General features: G+C 36.8%; 1 protein-coding gene across 1 annotated transcript in view; it reads right to left on the bottom strand.

Annotated features, from left to right (window-relative positions):
- The window catches only part of HEATR5B (HEAT repeat containing 5B), a 96360-nt gene that overhangs the window by 47954 nt on the left and 24330 nt on the right, over positions 1–24076 (bottom strand). Inside the window, exons 15-21 of the mRNA XM_077764283.1 lie at positions 23321–23484; positions 22601–22776; positions 19666–19771; positions 17119–17309; positions 10203–10362; positions 7791–7980; positions 5715–5884 (exon numbers count right to left, since the gene is read on the bottom strand). Coding sequence (XP_077620409.1) covers positions 5715–5884; positions 7791–7980; positions 10203–10362; positions 17119–17309; positions 19666–19771; positions 22601–22776; positions 23321–23484 — 1157 coding nt within the window. The remainder of the gene's footprint in view (positions 1–5714; positions 5885–7790; positions 7981–10202; positions 10363–17118; positions 17310–19665; positions 19772–22600; positions 22777–23320; positions 23485–24076) is intronic.

Below are 24076 nucleotides of genomic sequence, written 5' to 3'. Positions count from 1 at the left end.
TGGAACCATGAAGTGTGCTCTTGTGTCCGACTTCGAAGAAAGGTATCTGTGAGACTCATCTGTATGATTACATTTCACAGTTTGCTTTTATTGCTGTGTAGTATTCTGTTGAATAATTATATCACTATTTATCCACTGCTGACTAGTAGACATTTAGGTCATTTCTGGTTTTTGGCTATTATGAATAACCAAGTAATGGCCATTCCTGTACACGTATTTTGGCACACACGTGCATGTATTTCTGTCAGCTATTTACCTAAGAGTGAAGTTGCTGGGGACACCTGGGTGGCTCAGTTGGTTAAGTGTCCTACTCTTTTTTGTTGTTGTTGTTTATTTATTTTCGAGAGAGAGAGAGAAAGAGAGCACATGCACGCATGAGTGGAGGAAGGGCAGAGAAAGAGGGATAGAACATCTGAAGTAGGCTCTGCATTGACAGCAGCAAGCCCAATACAGGGCTCAAACTCAAGAACCATGAGATCGTGACCTGAGCTGAAGTCGGACACTCAACCAACTGAGCCACCCAAGTGACCCTAGCGTCCTGCTCTTGATTTTGGCTCAAGTCATGATCTCACGGTTCCGGAGATCGAGACCTGCATTGGTTTCGTGTGGACAGCGTGGAACCTGCTTGGGATACTCGCTCTCCCTCTCTGTCTCCCTTCCCCTGCTCACACACGCACACACACACTCTCTCAAAATAAATAAACTTAAAAAAAAAGTCTAGAAAAAAAGGGTGACGTTTCTGGGTCATAGCATATGGATATATTAAACTATTTTAGATTATGCCTAATTGTAAAGAAACTTTTTTTCTTCTGTTTCACACACTTCAGGAACACTGTGTTGCTTACTCCTACAGTAGACCTCCACAGTTCTGTAAAAATGCCTCTTAATTTATACTTTACGTCATCTTTTTGTCTCTTGTTTTGCCCACCACATATACATCCTGGACAGCTGGACATCCCTGCTCTGACACTGACGACTTGGGCATTCAGTTCAAGTCTTTCTCTCAGTGACATTTCCTACAATTATCCCAGGTGACATAAATGCCTATGTGTGGAATACTTCTGTCAGGAGGGGAGAATGAGTAACTGTGGTCACATGGTCTAAAAGCAGCTGCCTGTCAAGAGGGAAATAACAATACTTCAGAGTGGTGGCTGCTCTTTCAAAGACACATTTTGAATAGTTCTAACATCACACAAATTTTAAAAAAAGTTTTTTAATGTTTTTTTATTTATTTAGGAGAGAAAGAGAGAGAGACAGACAGACAGACAGACAGAGAGAGCGAGCGTGAGCAGGGGAGGGTCAGAGAGAGTGGAAGACACAGAATCTGAAGCAGGCTCCAGGCTTGGAGGTGGCAGTCAGCACAGAGCCCGACGCAGGGCTCGAACCCACGAACCGTGAGATCATGAACTGAGCCATAGTCGGACGCTTAACCGACTGAGCCACTCAGGCGCCCCTAACGTCACACAAATTTTAACAGTTTTATATCACTTAAACATAACTATGGTGAAACTCACCTCTCAGTACATTTGCTGAAAAAATAAACCACATTTCATTTGTGTGAGGTGGTGTCCCATAATATTGCCATTTCTGATGTCAATGGTTGAGGAGGAATGAACATGAAATTTGTAAAGATCTGAACTGATTTCACTAATTTGGATGAACCCATGTATGGATGAATTTTCAGTGTCAAAAGATCTGGTTGGAGACAGCACAGGGGCTTGTGCAATGTGGAAACAAGACAACGCCTTGAATGGCCCCTCTTCCCATCTCTATCCTGCCAAGCCATCTCCTTCCAACCAGCTGCCTGGAATCTCACCACTTAGCCTCTTGGAAGAGGTTCAGGAAAGTGCTCCAACACGCCTTGAGATCAAACCCTTGGTGTTCTGCAGAGGGAATCAGTTTTGAGGCATTCTTCTGTGTTAACACATAGGAAGCTCACTGCATAGCCTGTGGCTTCCTGATCACTTCCACTGAGATAAAGAAACTCTTACCCTAGAGGAGAAAGCAGGAAACAACCNCACAAAACAAAACTCTTTATCTTTACCAGATCCTCTCAAATGTGCTCCATCTCATAAGGTCCACGCCATAGTATAATTATATTTAAGGAGAAAAATGGAGACAGGAAATCAGACAACCCAAAGAATACATGTCTGTTTTCACTGCACTTGTCAGTAACCTAAGCTGTATCATGGAACACAGTCAGCTAGCTCAAGAGCCACAACCAGTGCCCTCAGAGCCTGGGCATTTAACCATGGTTTTTGGCGGGATGCTACGAATCTTGTTGCAGAATGCCGTCAGAGGTAAACTATTAATTGACTGTTTTCTTTGTGGATCTTTTTTGTGCACATTTCATGTGCATCTGGTTTCTGCCCTGCGGCACTCTCAGATTCTGTGACAGTCTAGGACGGACTCAGTTACCCCCAGGCTATGGTGAAACAAGAGCAAATCTTATTGCATAAGTTAAATACACCACGTCAGATCTAACATCTAATATGTTGGCCTTTCAGTCCATTCACCTCATCCTCCCGTGGTTACATCTACAGCACCTTTCCTTCTCCTTACGTATCAGCCTCATGCTGTCTTTTCCTTCCTCCTTGACCGAAATGAGAGCTCATACTCCATTATTTCAGCACTGTCTTGTTTATATCCTTATTTCTTTCATCCTGCTATCATTTCACTGAATCTGCTTGGCCAAAATCCAACTATGAATGTACCAAAGCATCTATCTATCTGGCTGCTCAGTGCCTGCACTCAGTTGATTACAGGTGTTGGAGAAAATTCTTACCGGGTGAACTGCTAACATTACAAATCACAAACTGGGCCAAAGAGGGTCACTATTCTCCACTGAACCCTTAGTTGTACCACAGAATCTTCTATTTCTCCAGTTAGTTCAATGTCCCATATCCCAGCCTGTCCTGGGCCCTCTTCTTTGTTCCATTGTTCTTAAAACTTATCTTCCCTTTTACCTGAAAGTAAAAGTCATTAGATAACCCCCCTCCCCAAGCTTTGAGCCACCAACTCCATAAACCCACCTGTATGTGCACTCATCCTCTCCCCCTTTCTTCATGCTGTACTGGGAGAAACATTCTCTTCCTTGTGCCCTGAGAAATCTATCCCATTAGAACTGTGGATGATTAATTATCCACTCTCTGCCCCATACCTTAAACTCTCCCACCCTACCGGTTCCATCTGCTCACATCTCACTACCATAGGAGAGAAAGTCTCACCTGACTCCATCTCCCCCTTGGCCTACTGTCCTCAGTCCTCTCCTACAAAGTCAACTTCTGGAAAGAAATTTCTATTCATATTCTACCATTCGCCCAATTTACTTGGACTTCCCTTGGTACCACTCTGCAAGATGAACTCTTGCTAAAAGCCATCATGTGACAAAAGTCAAAGGACACATTATAGCTCTCATTCCTATCTCTTAACAATATGTTATAGCGGCCCACTCCTCTATTCCACTTGGCTTCTGTGAACACTACAAACTCTATTTTTCCTTTAATCACTCAGATTGCTTCATACTTTTCCTGATTCTTTTTCTTTTCCTAAATTTTATATGCTGGGTTCCTCATTCAGCATTCTTGCCCTGGTGATCTTACCTATTTCTGTATTTATTTTCCATCTAAATGCTTGTGCCTCCCAAATTTACCTTTCCAATGAGACTTCTCTTTCTCTGAGCTCCAGCCCATGAAACTAAACAAATGTCTAAAACTGAATTAATTATATCCACTTTTCCCAACCGTCTCCTATTCTAGTGTTAACCAATCTCAGAAAATTACATTACTATCCTCAAGTCAGGAACTTGGATTATATCCTTCTCCCTTTTCCTTACAACCCATTAATAAATGAATTGCATTGATTCTTCCATTTAAATATCACTCAAATCCATTTATTTTTCTGCATTCTCATTGCTAATAACACGGAGTAAGTCATTATCATCTGCCTCCTAGACCACCATAATTCTCTCCTTTTTAAATTTTTTTTTTTTTAATTTCTAGGAGAGAGAGAGAGACAGCGTGAGCAGGGGAGGGTCAGAGAGAGAGGGAGTCACAGACTGAAACAGGCTCCAGGCTCTGAGCTGGCAGTCAGCACAGAGCCCGATGCGGGGCTCGAACCCATGAACCGCAAGATCATGACCTAAGCGAAAGTCGGGCGCTTAACCGACTAAGCCACCCAGGCGCCCCCTTTTTAAATTTTTTTTAATGTTTATTTATTTTTGAGAGAGAGGGAAAGAGAGTGAGCAGGAAAGAGGCAGAGAAAGAGGGAGACACAGAATCCAAAGCAGACTCCAGTCTCCTAGGTGTCAGCATGGAGCTTGACATGGGGCTAGAACTCATGGACCATGAGATCACGGCCTGAGCTGAAGTCAGACGCTTAACCAGCTGAGCCACCCAGGTGCCTTCCATTCCCCCCCGTGTCTCTCTCGCTTTTTTTTGTTGTTGTTGTTTATTTATTTTTGAGAGAGAGAGAGTAAAAAAACAAAGTGTGAGCAGGGGAGGAACAGAAAGAGAAGGAGACACAGAATCCGAAGCAGGTTCCAGGATCTGACTTGTCAGCACAGAGCCCAATGCGGGGTTCGAACTCAGACCATGAGATCATGACCTGGGCCGATGCTGGACACTTAACCGACTTGAACCACCCAGGTGCCCCAACGTAATTCTCAAAGCCAAAAAAAAATCTCAAGTTTTAATACATCTAGAAAGTCTGCACGACCCCTCACCTGGCTGACTGTCCAGCTTCATCCTGTGCCTGGGCCCTACTCACTCCTTCTCTCTCAGCTTAACCATACTGACTAAACAGTTTCAAATCCTTCCCATCTTGGGGCCTTTCACATATTTTTTCTCTCACCCCAAAAACAAATGCTGTCTATATCAATGCCATGAATTCTCTCAAATTAACTCTTATTTATCACACCTTAAATATCGTTTTTTTCAGGGAAATCTTTTCTGAATGCCTGGATTCTGACAGGCTCTCCTGTTACATGTTTTCCTATAGCCTTTTCTAGCAACTGTCATTTTGGTAAATAATTATTATCGACGATGTTCCTGTGTAAACTATAAATTTTAGCGTGACAGAAACTTCATCTTGTCTCATCTACAAACATATCTCCAGTGTTCTGCATAGTGCGTGACATATAGCAGGCTCTCAATAAGTATTAAGTGAACAGATTAATGACTGTGATGACAGTAATAGGCCCTGAGAAGTTATCAAATTTTAGAAGACAAAATTCTGAATGTGAAAAACTAAAAATATGATGCATCCTTAGCCAAGAAATAAACAGTTCATCAAAATATTACTTAAATGGTGAAAAAGGAAACCAGTAAATAAAATGAACAGTCATAAAATGACTATCGAAGCTGAAACTCTAGAATTCACGATAAAGGAAACACATTTTTCTGTTTTGGGTCTAGTTTAATCTTTTGGGAAACACATTTGGAGATCTCTAAATAAATCAATGAATTTGAGGGGTGCCCGGGTGGCTCAGTCACTTGAGCATCTACTTCCTGGTTTTGGCCCAGGTCATGATCTCACGGTTCGGGAGTTCGAGCCTCTGCATCTGGCTCAGTGCCGACAGACTGCCTGGGATTCTCTCTGCTCCTGTCTCCCTGCCACTCCCCTGCTTGTGTTGTCTCTGTCTCTCTCAAAATAAATAAATAAACAAAAAAAAAATTAAATGAATAAAAAAATAAATGAAGCAGCTTTATACTTACGCACAGGCTAGGAACAAGACTAGATAGATTGACATGTCTTGGTGCAAACATGTGAAGCTGCTGAAGGCAAGAAATGGCAGCGGCTTGAACAAGCGAATCTGAGTGGTCCTGGGTTATTGCACAACCCACCAAACAAGAAGAACGAATGGTGGAAATTGTTGCCCCATTCCCTAATAGCAAAATAAAAGAAAATGCAAAATACAATGATTAGTATTACCAAAAATAGTTCTAGAAAACAATTATCTTCTAAATAACGTCTCTTTCTGATTACTATTCAGATTGTTTTGAAAACAAAAAGTCTACGAAGTCCACAGAAATGATTTCAAAACATGACTGTCTATGGATGACAATAATTATCCCTTTAGATTGAGCCAGGTTTATATATACTCCCTAGAAAACTATATTGTCTTTTAAACCCATCATTGTTTTATTTGAAAGAGGCAGAAGATTCCTCATTCTGTTTCTCTGTTCAACCAATATTATCACGACATTATTTAATAACTTTAAATCCTATTTTCCCAAGAAGATTAATGGAAATTTTTACAGAGATAGTCAGGATAACTGTAGTATTATATACTCACATATAAAAATGGCCTAATTGCCTAATATAAGTGATTTAAAACTTTTGCCAATGTAAAATAAAAAATAATTTTATGGACATATAAGGAAATCGTAGCCACACAGAGTCACATTCTAGTTTGAAATACACACTGCCTCCTTATCATTGCATTAGAAAGCACTTGGTAAACACCTATGTTTAATCAAAGGCAAATATTTATCCTGTATATATATTTTTTTCCTTCATAGTTTATTGTCAAGTTGGTTTCTATATAACATCCAGTGCTCATCCCAACAACTGCCCTCCTCCATGCCCATCACACCCCTTCCCCTCCCCCACCCCCATCAGCCCTCAGTTTGTTCTCAGCATTCAAGAGTCTCTCGTGGTTTGCCTTCCTCCCTCTCCCCCACTATTTTTCCCCTTCTCCTCTCCTGTGTATATTCTGATGATAGCACTGGAAGAAAGAATTATCAACTTTCTCAAAGAGGACACTGAGTTCAAGAAAAAGACATGTCTAAATCATGTATTTTCCAATTTCTAGCATTCTTCATTAAGATCTTTCCGTTTTGTCTTCTTTCTTTTTTTTAAATATCTGTCTGGATGGAGGCAACACAGCATACTGGTTAAGAATGGATGTAGGGGCGCCTGGGTGGCTAAGTTGGTTAAGCATCCGACTTCGGCTCAGGTCATGATCTCACGGTTTGTGGATTCNAAAAAAAAAAAAAAGAATGGATGTAAAGGAAACTGATCTGGGCTCCACCTCTGGCTCTGACCCCTTACTAGCTATATGAAACTTGGAAAAGTTCTTAACCTCTCCCTGCCTTAGAGTTTCATCTACAAAATGGAGAGCTATACCTATCTTAGGATGTTGTCAAAATTAAGTGAGATAATGTGTATAAAAATCTTGACCCACTTACAGCATTTACTGACTGATGGGAGAAAAAGTGAAAACTTTGAACATGGCTGGTACATTCAGGAAAAATTCACAGTAATTTTCTGCCTTGTATGTTTCATTCAACCTTTAGTAAAATTATGTCAGTGGAACTGTGTGGTCAGAATATGGGCCTTAGGATCATACTTATCTTCTCGGAGCTTGCTTCCTCACAGAGAAACTATATAACATTCTCTCCCTTAATGCAGTGGGTTTTCAAACTTTGATCCTGAGCTTTAGAGTTCAAAGAAACAGTGAAGCAAAAGTGTATGAAGACAAGTGGATGCCACTCTGGACACAGGAACTCCACCTGTATCTTGTTTTCATGGAGATCCAGGTAGAGTATAATCTGGAAAGGCTTTCTCTGCTCAAGACTTCAAATAACAGTCAGTTATAGGTACATTGTAGGGATTAAATTCAATGCCATATGTAAAAAGAAGAGTCATAGGTCTTTGGTAAATAACAAGCATTCAGTACATAGTAATTATGATTATCATAAGTTTTTATTTAGCAACATGATAGTGACATTCAGGAAACTGAAAGATAGCAAAGTGTAGTTCCTTTCATTTAAGATGAATTCACTCACCTTGGAGCTCAGGACCAACAGTAGTTATAATGGCACCCAAGCATCTCCCCAAACATTGATGAACTTCTGTATGTGAAGGTGGAACTGTCAATAGCAAGGTAAGAACTAGAGATAATGTTGGTTCCACATATCCACGATACATTGGGCCACTAGAATCCACTATAAGAGCAAGTGAATGAAGAGACCATGTCTGGAATGAAATATAATTTTATTTAGTTGTAAGGAATCATTAGAGTATACTGAATTGATTTTTTCAACTTAAATTTTAGTAAATACTAACATCTTACTTTTTAAAAGTTTATTTGTTTTGAGAGTGCACACGTGCAAATAGGTTAGAGACAGAGGGAGAGGGAGAGAAAATCACAAACAGGCTCCGTGCAGTACAGAGACTGACACAGGGCTTGATCCCGTGAACCGTGAGATCATGACCTGTGTCAAAATCAAAAGTTGGATGCTTAATTGACTGAGCTATGCAGATGCCCCTTGAGTTAGGATTCTTTTTTTTTTTTAATATTTTTTATTTATTTTTGAGAGAGAGAGAGTGTGAGCAGGGGAGAGTCAGAGAAAGAGCGAGACACAGAACCTGAAGACAGGCTCCAGGCGCTGAGCTGTCAGCACAGAGCCCGACGCAGGGCTTGAACCCACGAATTGTGAGATCATGACCTGAGCCGAAGTCAGACACTCAAGCGACTGAGCCACCCAGGCGCCCCGAGTTAGGATTCTTAAAACAGAAGACAAATTAGGGAAAACTTAATATCTACTGTACTCTTCTTGTGCAGATATACAGTAGTGCTAAGGGAATACAATTGATACAAATTATAGTAAAATGTACTTTCATATAAAAAGAATCATATAGGGGCGCCTAGATGACTCAGTTGGTTAAGCCTCTGACTCTTGATTTCAGCTCAGGTCATGATCTCACAGTTCCTGTGTTCAATCCCCACATTGGGCTCTGCACTTTCAGCTTGGGGCTCGCTTGGGATTCTCCCTCTGCTCTTCCTCCCAATGCACACATTCATTCGTTCTCTCTCTCTCAAAATAATAAATAAACTTTAAGGAAAAACAANCACAGTTCCTGTGTTCAATCCCCACATTGGGCTCTGCACTTTCAGCTTGGGGCTCGCTTGGGATTCTCCCTCTGCTCTTCCTCCCAATGCACACATTCATTCGTTCTCTCTCAAAATAATAAATAAACTTTAAGGAAAAACAGAAGAATCATGTTGAGTGGTCACCTGGAGTGTGGTTTTAAGAAATTAAAAAAAGGGAAGGCTTGAAAAAGGTGAAGACTAAAGAAAGAAAACTACCACTTGCTCTTTGACATAAAAGAAGAAAGCAGCAACTTCTTAGGTAAAATAATATTATTGTTGTGTTATTTTCTTCCAGTCTACTATGAAAGCAATATTTTTTTAAAGAACAGCATAGTGCCTAATAAGTAATAAGCTTACTTAATTTTTGTTTCTAACGTTTTCGGGAATTTTGGGCTTTACATAGCTGGAAACTTTTACCAAAAAGTCAAAGGCTAACTAAGCCTGTAGACTAGAAGCCTCTGGTGGGTTTACTGCTTGTCTAACCATGAAGGAACTGTTTATTAATAAACTAATGGTATGTAGTAATGGCAACTGCATTTGTCTCTTCTCCCAACTTGCAGTCCCAATAGGAAGCTGGCAAGTCGAATGCTACTGTAGTCATATACTCTTAGTATTTTTAGGTGCATCAGTGCAAGGTGGCAAATCCAGAGTGTAGTATACTTTCACACATGTGAAGCTCTTGCCTTTCATTGTGGTTATATTTATTTGTATATAAAATGTTCAAGGAGAAACAAACAAACAAAAAATTCCAAGAGAACACTTGAAAATTCAATCAAAAAGCCCAGACCTGAGCTGGTGTCTGAGTGGCAAGAGAGATGACAGTCATTAAAAGAAACTTGATCAACTCAGCAAATGTGCGCCTGGGTGCAGTCAGTGAAGCTTCCGACTTCAGTTCAGGTCATGGTCTCACGGTTTGTGAGTTTAAGCCTCACATCAGACTCTGTGCTGGCAGCTCAGAGCCTGGAGCCTGCTTTGGATTCTGCACTCCCTCTCTCCCTGCCCCTTCCTTAGCAAAAGTAAGGAAATGCAAAAAAGGAGAAGTAAGTACAAAAGACAATAAATTAATAAAAAGAAACTATGTTTCGGGAAATATATATGAATGGGTTAAATTCCTGGAACAAGACAGATTTAAGACTAGGTTAAAATACAAATTCCTGTTCTACACTTTTACAAATGAGACTCATAAAACAAAATGACAGAGGAAGACCCTAGTAACATTTTTCTAAACAAATGATCAGAATCATTACTATTTTACACGATAAATAACAACAGTACTAAAAATATTATTTAAAAGTGTCATAGTAAAACAAAATTAGCATTACACCTGGACTTCAGAGGATGTTCCGTCTTGTGCGAGAGCCAATAAAATGCTGACGCTGGTTTTCAGATGTTGTCCTGAGCCGATACCACCAACGTAACGATGCAAGCAACCCAGGGCCAGTGAGTGCCCAGTTCTGGATACAACATCTCGGGCTGATTTCAACCTGGGAAAATAAGTATATGTTGCAGAGACTGGCCTTTCTATTTCTCGATGACAATAACAAGCTTATGAGTCACAGTAGAAATGGGATTTATTCTGGAAATCAGAAAAGACTGCAATAGTGGCTACTTCTTTCTCCACTCCCTACCACGAGTTAGAAATTAACTTAAAATGGTTGGTTAGAGTCATATATTTCATTTTAATTTTAGAAAAAAATTTGAAAGAATCATAACTTCTCAGGTTTTAACATTAATTATTCCTTGAAAAGTTAAGAATCATTTGAAATATATTTTTATTATTGGTGTTTTAAATAAACACCAAGTGCTTTTATAGTGGTTTTAAAATCTAAAAGACAGTGTATCTCTAGTTACAAAATTACAGAAAATGTTAACAAGAAATTCTCTACAATTATGATCTGAACCTCTTTAACATGCATCAGTCTTTTTCTTTGTGAAATATATCTAATGAATTAAAAAAATATAAAAGATATTGCAGATTACTTAAAAATAAGCTTTATTGAGATATACTTACTTAGAATAAAACATCACCAATGTTAATTCTTTTCAAGTATCCATAGAACATTTATTAAGATAGATAATTAATTGAGCCAATAAGGAAATAAAACATATCAGAACTTATGGGATGCAGTTAATGTGTGTATCAAGGTGAATTTATAGCATTAAAAACCTTGTATTAGGAAAGAAGAAAGGTTTTAAATAAATTACTAAATCTCCACCTTCAGAACCTAGAAAGATAAAAGTAAACTGAACCAAAAGTAAGCATAATGAAGCAAGTTATAAAAATAAAGCAGAAATCAGTGGAAGAGAAAACAGAAAGACAACAGAGGAACTCAATGAAATCCAAGGCTGGTTTTTTTCTAAAAGAATCATGACAATTGATAAACCCTTCAACTGACTACATAAGGAGAGAGAGAGAGAAATACAGACAGAATGTATATTGCTTCTTCTTTTGGGTATTCTACAAATGTCAGTTAGGCCAAGCTAAAGCTTCATAAAAGCTTTATTTTTAATAATTTGGGAGGGTCTTTTCTATTTGTTACTTAGAGAGGAATGCTGAGATCACCAAATATAATTGTGGACTTGTCTATTTTACTTTCGCTTCTATTAGGTTTTGTTCCATGTATTTTAAAACTATATCATAAGATATATATACATTGATAATTACTATGTATTCTTGGGGGAATTGGTCCTTTTATCATTATGAAATCACTCATTTATTCCAGCAACAATCTTTTTACAAAGTCTACTTTTTCTGGTAACAGAGCCACTCTAGCTTCCTCTGAATGAGTGTTTTCATGGTATATTACCCCTATCCTTTTACTTTTAATCTACTTCTTTCTTTTAAAGGGTTTCTTGTAGATAGCATACAGTTAGATTTTACTTTTTATCTAATCTGACAAATCCTAACTTTTATTTATAATGTTTAGACCATTTATATTTAATGTAATTATCAGCATGGTTGGGTTTAAGTCTACCTTATCGCTATTTGTGCTCTCTTTGTCACATCAGTTTGCTTCTTTTTCCTTCTTTCCATCTTCTTTTGGATTTAGTATTTTTTATGATTCCATTTTATCTCCATTATTGGTTTATTAGTTATGCATTTTTGTTTTTTTAGTAGGATCTCTGGAGTTTAGAATATATATTTCTAACTCACTATGATATACCTTCAAAGAATATTATAGTCCTTCATATATCGTATACACAGAGTATGCCACCATTTCTTCTTTCCATTCTCTGCACTGTTGTCATGTATTTTACTTCTCTATTAAAATCCTACCATACATTGTTTTTGCACGAAAGAGACAATTATCTTTCCAAGGCATTTAAAAATTGAGATTAAAAATAGCTTGCAGACTCTGTTGCCCAGGAGTTGCCTGTGCCACTTAACCACGTTCTTCAACATTGCCACCGATAGTAAGCCCTTGCGCTGCATCACCTTGAAGCTGTTTGAAAAAGTTTGAAAAACAGTAGAAAATTTTTATGCTCTGAGAACTGGGGAGAAAAGATTTGGTTATTAAAGTTCCTGCTTTCACAGGCTTATTCTGGGATATATGTGCCAGGATGGTGACTCTGCATGCCATAATGGCACTGGTGGCAAGTCCTCTATGGGAAGAAATTTGATGATGAGAATTTTACCCTGAAGCATATGGATCCTGCCATCTTGCCCATGGCAAATGCTGGACCCAACACAAACAGTTCACAGTGCTTTTATCTGCACTGCCAAGAGTCAGTGGTTGGATGGCAAGCATGTGTTCTCTGGCAAGTGAAAGAAGGCATGAATATTGTGGAAGCCATAGAGCACTTTGGGTCCAAGAATGGCAAGACCAGCGTGAAGATCACCATTGCTGACTGTGGACAAATCTAATAAATTTGACTTGTGTTTTATCTTAACTACCAGACCATTCCTGTTGTAACTCAAGAGAGCACTCCTTCATCCCCTTCTGCTCTTGCTGTAATCTTTGTATCTCACTGCAGTTCTATGGGTTCCATATTTTCCTTATTTCCCTCCAAATCTAGCTGGATTGCAAAGTTAAGTTTATGATTATGAAATAAAATCTAAACAATAATCCAAAGTAAAATACACAAAAAAAATGAGAATAAAATAATAGGTCACTTTAAAACAGACTTATAAAACGTAAGTCATTATATTTATCCACAAAGCTACTACTATTGGCATTCTTCATTTCTATGTTACATTCAAAATTTCATCTCTTATTTTTTTGCAAAAAGCTTCTTTTAATACTTCTTATAGTATACCTTATAAGCAAGTGATTTCCCAACTTATCACAGTCTGAAAGTCTTTATTAAAACTTCAGTTTTAAAAAGTATTTTCACTGGGTTTAAAGTTCTGTGTCACTCTATTGCCTTTTGCTTGCAGTTTATGGTCAGAAGCCTGCTGAAATTGTTATCTTTGTTCCTCTGCATGATGTCTTCCCCCTGCTGGCTGCTTTTATGATGTTCTCTTTATCACTGGCTTTAAGAAATTTGATTATGCTATGCTTTTCCTTTGTCTTTATTCGACCTGGGGTTTGTTGAGGTTATTGGATTTGTAAATTTATAGTTATCACCAAGTTAGAAAATTTTTGTCTACTATTTCTTCAAATAATTTTTGACCTGCCCTTACTTCTAAGATTTCAATTATGTGAATGTAAGACAGCTTGATATTGTTCTAGAAGTCACTGAGACTCTTGCTCATTTCCCCCCCAAGTCTTTTTCTGTGCTTCATTTCGAATAGTTTCTATTTTTCATGTCTCCAACATCACTTTTTTTTCTACTGCAATGTCTAATATTCTGTTAATCCCATCCAATGTATTTTTTTTCATTTGAGATATTTTACATTTCTAGAAGTTTCTCCTGGGTTGTTTTATGAATTTTATTTCTCTTTTCATCATGCTTGGGTTTTTCTTATACTTTCTTTAACATAAGGAGCATATTTATAATAATTCTTTCAGTATTCTTCATGGATAATTCCACCATTTCTTCCATTTCTAGACCTATTTCCAAAGACTGATATATTCTCCTGGTAATAGATCTATTTTCCCGCTTCCTTACACATCTGATAAGTGTGAACTGGATAGTGGGTACTACAAATTTTATGATATTAAGTGCTACTTTAGTTGTATTTCTTTAAATACCATTGGCCTTTGTTCTGTAATGTACTTAAATTAACTAGAATCAGTTTGATTCTTTCAGGCTTACTTTTAAGTTGTTTTAGGGTGAGTCTATATTGCCCTCACTTCTAAGGCAATTTCCTTCTGAAGATTCCATTTCAGGAGGCCTTCCCAATCTGGACGGCAGGACCTGTTTTCAGTTCTGTGTGAGCTCTGTGGATTGTTTCATCTGTTCTTTTCTGTTTTGTTTCTCCCTGGTCTGGGGCAGTTCCCTTGCACTTATGCACATAACAGTACTCGGCCCAAGACCTGAGATGACTCCTACGCTCGCAGCTCTCTCTGGGCAGCTCTTCCCTCTCACATATCCCACTCCACACATTCTAGCTACGTTGGCCTCCCCAAACTCCAAATTCTTTCTCCTCAACTCAGTTAGGTTTGGGTTTCCCATCCCTGCATTTCAGCCTGAAAATTCTCCAAGCAGCAATCTGGGGCAATTACAGTGTTCTGCTGGTTTGTTTCCCCTTTCTCAGGGATCACTGCTCTGTGCTGGCAGGGTCTGAAAACCACTGCTTCGATTATTTTATCTGGGTTTCTAGTTCCTGAAGACAGCAGCAGAAACCTAGCCCCTGCTCTTCCACCATGATTGGCAGTGCGAGGCCTCTCTATTTTTTTAATGTTTATTTGAAATAATAGATTTCATTATTTTATTCACATTTAAGTAGCCATGTGGAGAGTTTAAAACAGAACTAACCTCTACGCCTCATTTTGGGCAATGGAAAAGATTAAATAAAAGAATACATGTAACAATACTTTTTAAGCTATAAAATACTATAACTCATAATCATGAACCAACATAGTCAGTTACTGTTAGAAAACAGGACAAAATACCACTAAGAACAGAGGATCTAAAATAACAAAGATGTCTGGGGAGAAACTTTGGTTGCATTTTCAGAACCGTATTATGACTCTCAGTAAGCCATCCATGACCAGACTTCTGTGAAACCCATAAACCTAAAATAAAGTCAAGAGATAGAAATCCATCACCAAGACTCCGGTTGGTTAGTTTGTCTATGGTGGAGAAAGAAAAATCCCAAGTGTTGTCACAAAACACATGTGAAGAAATGTAATGAAGGAATTAAGTCTACCCTTAGCAGTATTTCTATGCATCTCTCTATGACTCAGTTTCTCCAGAGCAGTCATTTTGAGGAAGGAAAGGAATTAAGAATGAGCGTAATCTGTGAACTCTACAGCATTATACAGATTAGAAAACCGCCTTCGTGTTGGTACTTTTCAAAAGGTAACATCTCTGTGAGATAAAGAGCTGGGTAAATTCTCTCAGTGATAATTAACCATTCAATAAAGTAAATAATCTAAGATATAAGAACATACATCACTCAGAGGTCTCAAAGTGATTTTCAATTTGAATGGAAACAAATTCAGCCAGTGATGACTTTTATTTTCTTCTAAACTGGATCTTAGGCAGTTGAAGCAACTCCCTATTAACTAAAATGGCTTATGGGAATGACTCCTGTCTAAATGCTAAGATGGCATTCGATGTCTGTGGGTAAATGTAGCTGACAGATCTGTAGGTATAAATGCTTTTGGCTTTTCATGGTCAGACATTAAATCCACAAGAAATAGTGTAGATGAAAACATTTTGCTATAATGAGGCAGCAGGACATTGACGCTTTTTCAAAATACACCCAGATTCTGTCGAATATAAGATACCAGAGATTTTTAAATGTACCATTCAGTATAAAAGGAAAAAAATGCTGCCAAATAATTATGACATTTTGTAGAGAACTGAAAACAAATTCTAATTTCAGATGAATTGCAAAAATGGGTAACTTAAATTCCATATAACAATTAACTTCAGATCATAGTCAATTATATTGAAAAGCTAATGAACCAAGGCCCTGAAAATACTTGCAAACCATTAACCAGACAGATATAAATATGAATGAAAGTCCTGTGTTTCACCAGAATAAGTAAAAAATAAAATACTCCTATAGGTACCGAAGATACTTATAAATTAAAAATCCTTGAACTAAAAAAGAAAATTACTACTCTGGAGATTTTCAAAGGAAACAAAAAAACTCCTATTTTACCTATTGTTAACAGAGCACAAACCATTAAACAGGTAAGACTGGTTGTATATCTAAAAAATCTTTAACAGAAGTTGGATTTCAGAATCAATGACATACTTGGAAAAGCAAAACTAATCTATCACTAGAAAAAGGCAAAAGTCATCCTACAAGAAGATCAAGTGTCAGGGACTATTTTATCTTCTGCTTGCTCATATTATCCTTAGTGATTCAAACAATACACTAGGGCATTACCCTATAACCAAACTGTCGCTCATGTCTGAAGACAGGGAAAAGCCATTCTCATATAACAAAGAATTCAGAAAATACTTTTTCTTCAGAACTACTGCTTCACAACCATTGCTCCCCTCCCCCTCCCCCCACCTCTCTCATTAAAGGTTGTGGCCTAGTTTGGTATAATTAGTACTCAGAATATACAGTGATTAATTTACATAACTCAGGTATCATTTCTTGACCACAACTGATTTTCAACTTCTCTATTTTAAGTACTTGATGAACAACCAACCAAGAGTCATTAATAACAGCATCATCTTAATCATACTTACTTGGAACTCTGAGATCACTCTTTTTAATTAATATGCAAAGAAATCCTTAAAACCTAACACCAACTTTTTCCCTGTTTCAGGGATAATTTAAAAGATGATAAACTTGCTGGCACTTAGAAAAAGAATGGCTTATTAAAAAGAAAAATGAATAATTAGCAGAAAGAAAAATGTAAGGAGCAGAGATAAGGGACTTCCAGAGCAGAATACATATAACTGAGAGAGGTCCTATTAACAATCCTCTTAATTCCATTATGTAACATTCAAAGGCTGAAACCTGACCACATTAAAAGTATCTATAATATTACAGATTCTAGAGTTTAAACAATTACTGAAATAAAAATTAAAATAATCATAAAAAACAAAATTTTGTCATAAGCTATACCACATGGAAAGCCTATCACCCAGTTAATATAATTATTGATCACTAAAAAGACATCTTTGCCTCTATGAGAAACTTGTCAGTAAAGAGACCCACTTACTTGTCAAAGCTATACTGGGCCATTCTAGCAATGAACGTTGCTTCCCCAACCACCTGAGCCATTCTTCCAAGGGCTTCCCCTGCTGCACATCGTAAGATGGGGTTTGGGTTGTCAAGAGCACCCATAACCAGAGTCAGAGCAGATTTACGAACTTCCTCAGGCCCTAAAGTACTTTTGTTCTCAGCCAGGCCCTGTGGATATTTNGAAATTCAAAATTCACAGTAAATAAAAGAAGTACATAAATCTTTGTAAATATACATGTATCTTCACCTACTTTTTTCAACCATCTTTTGTTTATTTTTTAATTTTTTTAAGTTTTTATTTTAATCACCCAGTGCTCATCATGACAAATGCCCTCCTTAATCCCCATCACGTATTTCACTCATCCACCCACCCACCTGCCCTCTGGTAACCAGTCTGTTCTCTATAGTTAAGAGTTTGTTCTGTGGTTTGTCTCTCTCTTTTTCCCCTTTGCTCGTTTGTTTCTTAAATTCCACACATGAGTGAAACCATATGGTACTCGTCTTTCTCTGACTTATTTCCCTTAGCATTATACTCTCTAGCTCCATCCATGTCATTGTAAATGACAAGATTTCATTATTTTTGATGGCTGGGTAACATTCCATTGTGCATATACACCACATTTTCTTTATCCACTCACCAGTTGATGGACATTTGAGCTGCTTCCATATCTTGGTTATTGTAAATAATGCTGCTATAAAATAGGGGTGCCTGTTATCAACCATCTTCTTTTTTTTAAATTAAAGTGCAGTGGACATACTGTACAAACCTACAGTTTTAGGTATACAACATGATTAGACAATACTATGCATTAAGCTCTGCTCATCATGGTAAGTGTAGTCACCATCTGTCAATGTACAGTATTATTAACTGTATTTCCCATGCTGTATTCCTATGACCTATTTATAACTGTAAGTTTGTACTTCTTAATCCCCTTCACCTATTTTACCCAGTCACCTACCTTCTCCCCTCTGCAGTCATCCTTCACAGGCATATACTATGCCTAGAATCAATACCTGTTAATCACTTTCCTAAACATGATTCACAACATGATATATAACAAGCCTAGAGTCAATCAGCCCTCAAATGAAGAATCCCTGGAAGTATCTTTATCCAATGACTAATGCTTTTTATATATAAATCACTGCTTTTATGTATAAGGGATGCTGTACTATTAAGTCAACTGGTATTCAACTGATTGACATTTATCATTAGAACTTTAGGGAAAGAAAAGGGTTGATGAGTATGAAACTTTGACATGTTTATATAAAAACTCCAGAGAAGATAAGTATATCATCAAGAGTACATTCAGTATACATAAAAAGATAAAATAAGGTAAAAATAATCAGTAACTGAATATTAATACAGTTTGCTCCTCATATTAAATGTTAATATCTCTGTTCTAGGTACACCTACTTGTCATGGAACTTAACTTACATGAGACGAAAAATCCAATTCATGGTGCCTGGGGAAAATGTTAACTACAGCAGAGGCATTACCAAGCAAATCTATGAAGATATGTATACTGTAGAGCAATATTACAGTTGGTTTGCTAGCCTTCCAACCACTGAAGAAGACTATGACTACTCAATTCTTTTTTAAAAAACTCAGATGTTCATATTAGCTGATGGTCTCTAAATAGGGCATATACTAAGTTATATAAATGATACAAACTTCCATTTCTATACTATATGCCAATGTCCATTTTCCCTGATGCTTACAAAACATGATTTAATTATGCCCATTTAAACACTTGTACTTGCTGTCATTCTAACAGTAAGACCTTGTAATAACCTTAGTGTTGAATAATAAAAAAATTTTTCAAATGTCATGAGAGGCTATAGGCTATATAAAACAGTTCGTGAACTCTGACAGATAGGCAAAATACTGGTGATTTCACTTCAGATATGTAGAAACTGAGGTTCAAAAGGTTAAAGGAATTGCACAAGACATAAACTTTATCTAGTTAACTTTAAGGAGAATATCAGATTTCATTAGTCAGACATCTTTGAAAATTCCAAAAGAATTTACTAGAACTTAGAAAATCTGAAAGATCAGATCAAAAAATGAACTCTAACATTATTAAAATATAAAACACTTATTTAGTTGCAATGAGCCTAACAGTTTCTAATAATTTAAACTGATATAAAAACATAATTTTCAAGTGATACACATTTAATCATCATAATGGTCTAGAAATACTTGCCTTATTAAAAGCATTTATTAAAATCTTAGTTCAGAATACTTATTTTTTAAAATTTATTTTATTTAAGAGAGAGACAAAGAGGATGCACATGCTCAAGTGGGGGAGAGGGACAGAGAGAGAGAGAGAGAGGGAGGGAGGGTGGGGGGGGAGGGAGAGAGGGAGAGGGAGAGAATCTTAAGCAGGCTCCATACGCAGTACAGAATCCATCTCGGAGCTCTTCCCACAACAGTGGGATCATGACCTGAGCCAAAATTAAGAGATGCTCAACCAAATGAGCCACCCAGGCACCCGCGGAATACTTATGTTTTAAAAGTAAATACCTTTAGTGCGCTAAGAACAGCAGTAAAAATATTAAGCTGCACGGCCTGCTGACGGACACCTTTGGCTTGTTTAACACATTCAGCAAAGTGGTCCAACATTTGTAATCTATAATAATAAAGATCACATCAGCAAAACTTTTTATTCAAATATGGCTCAAAAAACAGACATACAAAGAGTATAAGCTAATTGGTAACAAATAATGCCCGGTGCTGTCTCATTTTTATTTCATTCCTATAGCTGGTTCAAATCAGATCTCCTTCTCCTGAACGGATATAGGGACATGTGGTTTTTAACTAGAACCAGGCAAGAGACTAAACATAAAGTTTCATTCAATAAAATAAGGTCATAATATCAGTGCCTGGCATACAGTAGGTGCTCAAAGTTTCTTGAACAGAATTAACAATCATTAATTATGTAACTGTGTGGAAGATTTTTAAGTTGGAAATTTTAAAATGTGGCAGAAAATTTTTCTTCTTTTTAGAATACACTCCCATGGAAGAAAATCATACCTTATGTCCTATTCTCAGAAGCTAACTAGGAGATCTTTAAAGGGATTTAGCCGTGGTCTTTTTTTTTTTTTTTTATGTAAAAAATCAGAAGTGAATTTTTTTATTTCAAATTTTTTTAAATGAGACAGTGAGAAAAAAAAAATCACAGCCATTTGAGGCTATTCTGATAAAAGAGAATGAGATCAGTTCAGATTCTTCTAAAAATAAATCAGACGGGCAAGGGAATTTGGGAAGTTGGATTCAGTACAAAATAACTATGACCTAAAGTAGGAAATCAGGATCTCCCTAAGGTCACTATAAGGATTTAAGCTCAATTTATAATAGGCCATAGGTCTCAGGTCAAAGTATTCTTCAGAAATCACATAGGAAGAAATCATCTAATTCCTTCAGTAGGCACTCCAGTGAGAGTTACTGGGGGGCTAAAATTGACTCTCTAACACTTGCTCTGACATAGATCCACATCTTCTATGGATGAGGAAGCGGGGCATCATTCACCCTGCTTTCAAGCACACACATAAGATGACACACAGGGTCTCCAACCCTACTGGAAGCATGATTTACTTATAACTGACCTCAAACACATAACCTTTTTAAAAAGCTTATTTTCAAAAATGTTTTGTCTTTATTATACAATATTTGTTTCATTTAATTTAAAGATTAGTAACAAAAAAGTACCATCCAGACATAACTATTCTTACCCTCAGGTACATTTTCTTTCAGATCTTTTTTTTTTTAAATAATTTTTAATGTTTTACTTATTTTTGGGGGGGGAGGGGCAGAGAGAGGAGGAGGCAGAGGATCTGAAGTGGGCTCTGTGCTGACAGCAGAAGCCCACTGCAAGGCTGGAACTCATAAACTGTGAAATTATGACCAGAGCCAAATTTGGATGCCTAACCGACTGAGACACCCTGGGGCCTCTCAGGTCTTTTCTTTAAAATACCAAACTGGGATCACTTCTTGCCTTTTATCATTTAACACTGTATAAAGAGCATATCAAAACATTGTCTATGTAAAAAAAATATTCTAACCTATTGACTTTCCATAAGAGATTGACTCTTTCCTCCATCATTGGATATTTAAGTTAATAATTTTAATATAATTTATTTATTTATAGTTCACCTTGTTCTACAAAAGTGATTTAACATAGTTAAGATAATCCTGGACTCTGGTCACAGCTCTCATAACTAGCTGTATAACTTCAGGTAAACCACAAACTCTTAGACCTAGATTTCCTGATTTAAAACAAGGACATTAAAAAGTATATGCTTTATGAGATTCTTTCCCCTATAATATTCTTCAACATTTATGTGGCAACCAAATGTTCTTAAAGATACCTAGGTAAAGTGAAATTTTACATTGAAAATTTTCTCCTCCAATTAAAAAGCAATTAACCAAGTAACCTAAGCATTTTTTAAAGACAATATTTACATTAGTTTTTATATTTATGTCATCTTTATACACAAACATAACAATGTTTCAAAAGCACTGTTTAAAAAGATTTTTTATTTTTAAGTAATCTCTATACCCAACGTGGGGCTTGAACTCACAACCCCAAAATTAAGAGTAGCACACTCCACCAACTGAACCAGCCAGGTGCCCGTAAAAGCATATATTGTTAAACAAGTTATCTGTGAGTGTCAGACACTAATTCATTTTCATTCTCGCTTTTGAAAAAACCACCATAAGTAGATAAAATGCCTATGAAAATTAGGGACGGTGTCTGCGGGCACAGAATATAGGAAACCAAAATGCTCCTATTAGAAAAACAACCTGTTAGTGTCTCAAGTATGACAGACAAACACTGTTAGAGAGTGGACTTCACGCTCATTAACTTCTTCAGTAATAAAAACAAAAGAGTTAGCAAACTGATGTCTCTAATTAAAGATCTACTGAAAACCTACTTAAAAACTGGCAAACGAACTACTGAAACAAAAATCTTGCTGTTGTAAGACAGTCCACGATACAATGGATGCCAGAGGTTAGTGCACAGAGCCAAATCTCAAAAAGTTTCAATTACATGGAATTTTCAAGCGACTTTTTTTCATTGTCTATGTATCACTTATGTTATTAAACTTATAAGCCTATTGTTTAAGTAGTCGTTTACCTTATTGCAGGTAACTAGGATGGGAAAATTTATTGTTTAAATATAACTTATATATATGTTTTTCCTTATCGATAGCTTTATTTATGTTAAATACTTAAAAAGTGTTTTTATTTTTTATTTTTATTTTTTAAAAGTTTTATTTAAATTCCAGCTAGTTAACATAGTGTAATAGTTTCAGGTGTGCAATATAGTTATTCAACACTTCCATCCAAATGCCCTCCTTAATCCCCATCATCTATTTAACTCATCCACCCCCACCCCCACTCCCCTCTGGGTATAATTTATATTTAACTAAAATTACTTGATTGGTTTTATACTAACCGGTGTTTATAAGAAACATGAGGAAACACTACACCAAAAAGAGCCACGGAAGCATCAATGACTGAAACCCCAAGAGGGAGGGGACCAGGGACAGCTTCCCCAGCAGGTATTCGTAAATAAATGGAAGACGGGTCATGCTCCAGAGCCCCACTTCCAGATGCGCTGTTTGGCTGGAGCTAGAAAAAGAATGACATAAAAACCATTCAAAATCTACTTTAAGGAACTCACGAAGTATTAGTTAGGCATGAAGAACAGAATGAAAGGGAGGAAAAAAGGTAACAACATCACCAAAAAAAACCCCAAGAATGACTGAATCTGACAAAAAAAGAAAAAACCAAAGATGATTGAATCTGAAAATTTTTAAACAGATAAAAATATGATTTGGCCACTAAAAAAAGCTATCAGTAACACCCTGTATAATTTTAAGAAAATGCTTATTCATTCTAACATTTTTATACTGCCTATCTTAAAATGTGTAAGCAAAACAATATCAGGAATAACTAAAACACATAAAAACTCATTAACAGAGGTGCTGATAACTCTTTTATAAAAGATCATAAGAAATTCACCATTTTTCACCAGGAAGTGATCTTTAAATGTCTAAGAAAGCTAAAATAAAATTCAACTTTAGTCTGAAATATTTTCTTTTTAAATGACAATGTGTAACAGCCCCATTGCTTTTGATGATAGAGTATTTCAATTCCTTGTGTAGTTTGTTACCTGGTCTTCAATTGACTTGTGATCAGTTTCTTGAAGCCAGGAACCAAGAAGAACACTGTCATCATAATGGCAGAGGGATCTGAGGAGGGAAGTGGTTGTGTTGGCTGAATTGTCAGTCAAAGTGAATTCCGCTACCAGTTCTCTAAGAAGTGCATTGAAAGATCCTAAAAAAAATCAGAATTTCAGATCAGACATGAAAGAACAGTTTTTATGAAAATTACAATCATTGCCCACAAAAAGAAGCAACATGTTTAAGAGGGATAAAATAAGTCCCCCCGTTTGCTTTCTAAAAAAAAATCTAGGGGCGCCTGGGTGGCTCAGTCGGTTAAGTGTCCGACTTCTGCTCAGGTCATGGTCTCGTGGTTCTTGGGTTCAGGCTCTGTGCTGACAGCTCGGAGCCTGGAGCCTGCTTCAGATTCTATGTCTCCCTCTCTCTCTGTCCCTCCCCTGCTCACGGTCTGTCTCTCTCTTTCTCTCTTTCCCTCAAAAGTAAATAAACATTAAAAAAAAATCTATATCAAATACTTTAATGCTGTTTTAATATACAATAATTGTACTTTCTTTTTTATGATTATATTATGCATTTTAGCCCAAATTATTTAAAGTAACAAAAAAACTCAGAGAAAATATTTATATTAACTATTAAATTTACTATTTACATTTAAAACATTTAAATTTAATAAATATGTTAAATATTTTTAATGCTTTAAATATATTTAAATATACTAAGTATGACATGATTATTTTTTATTATTA

The sequence above is a fragment of the Crocuta crocuta genome, unplaced genomic scaffold (assembly GCF_008692635.1).
Source record: "Crocuta crocuta isolate KB4526 unplaced genomic scaffold, BGI_CrCroc_1.0 scaffold164, whole genome shotgun sequence".
NCBI classification, from domain to species: domain Eukaryota; kingdom Metazoa; phylum Chordata; class Mammalia; order Carnivora; family Hyaenidae; genus Crocuta; species Crocuta crocuta.
Note: the sequence above shows the minus strand (reverse complement) of the source record. Positions and strands in the feature narration are given on the sequence as shown.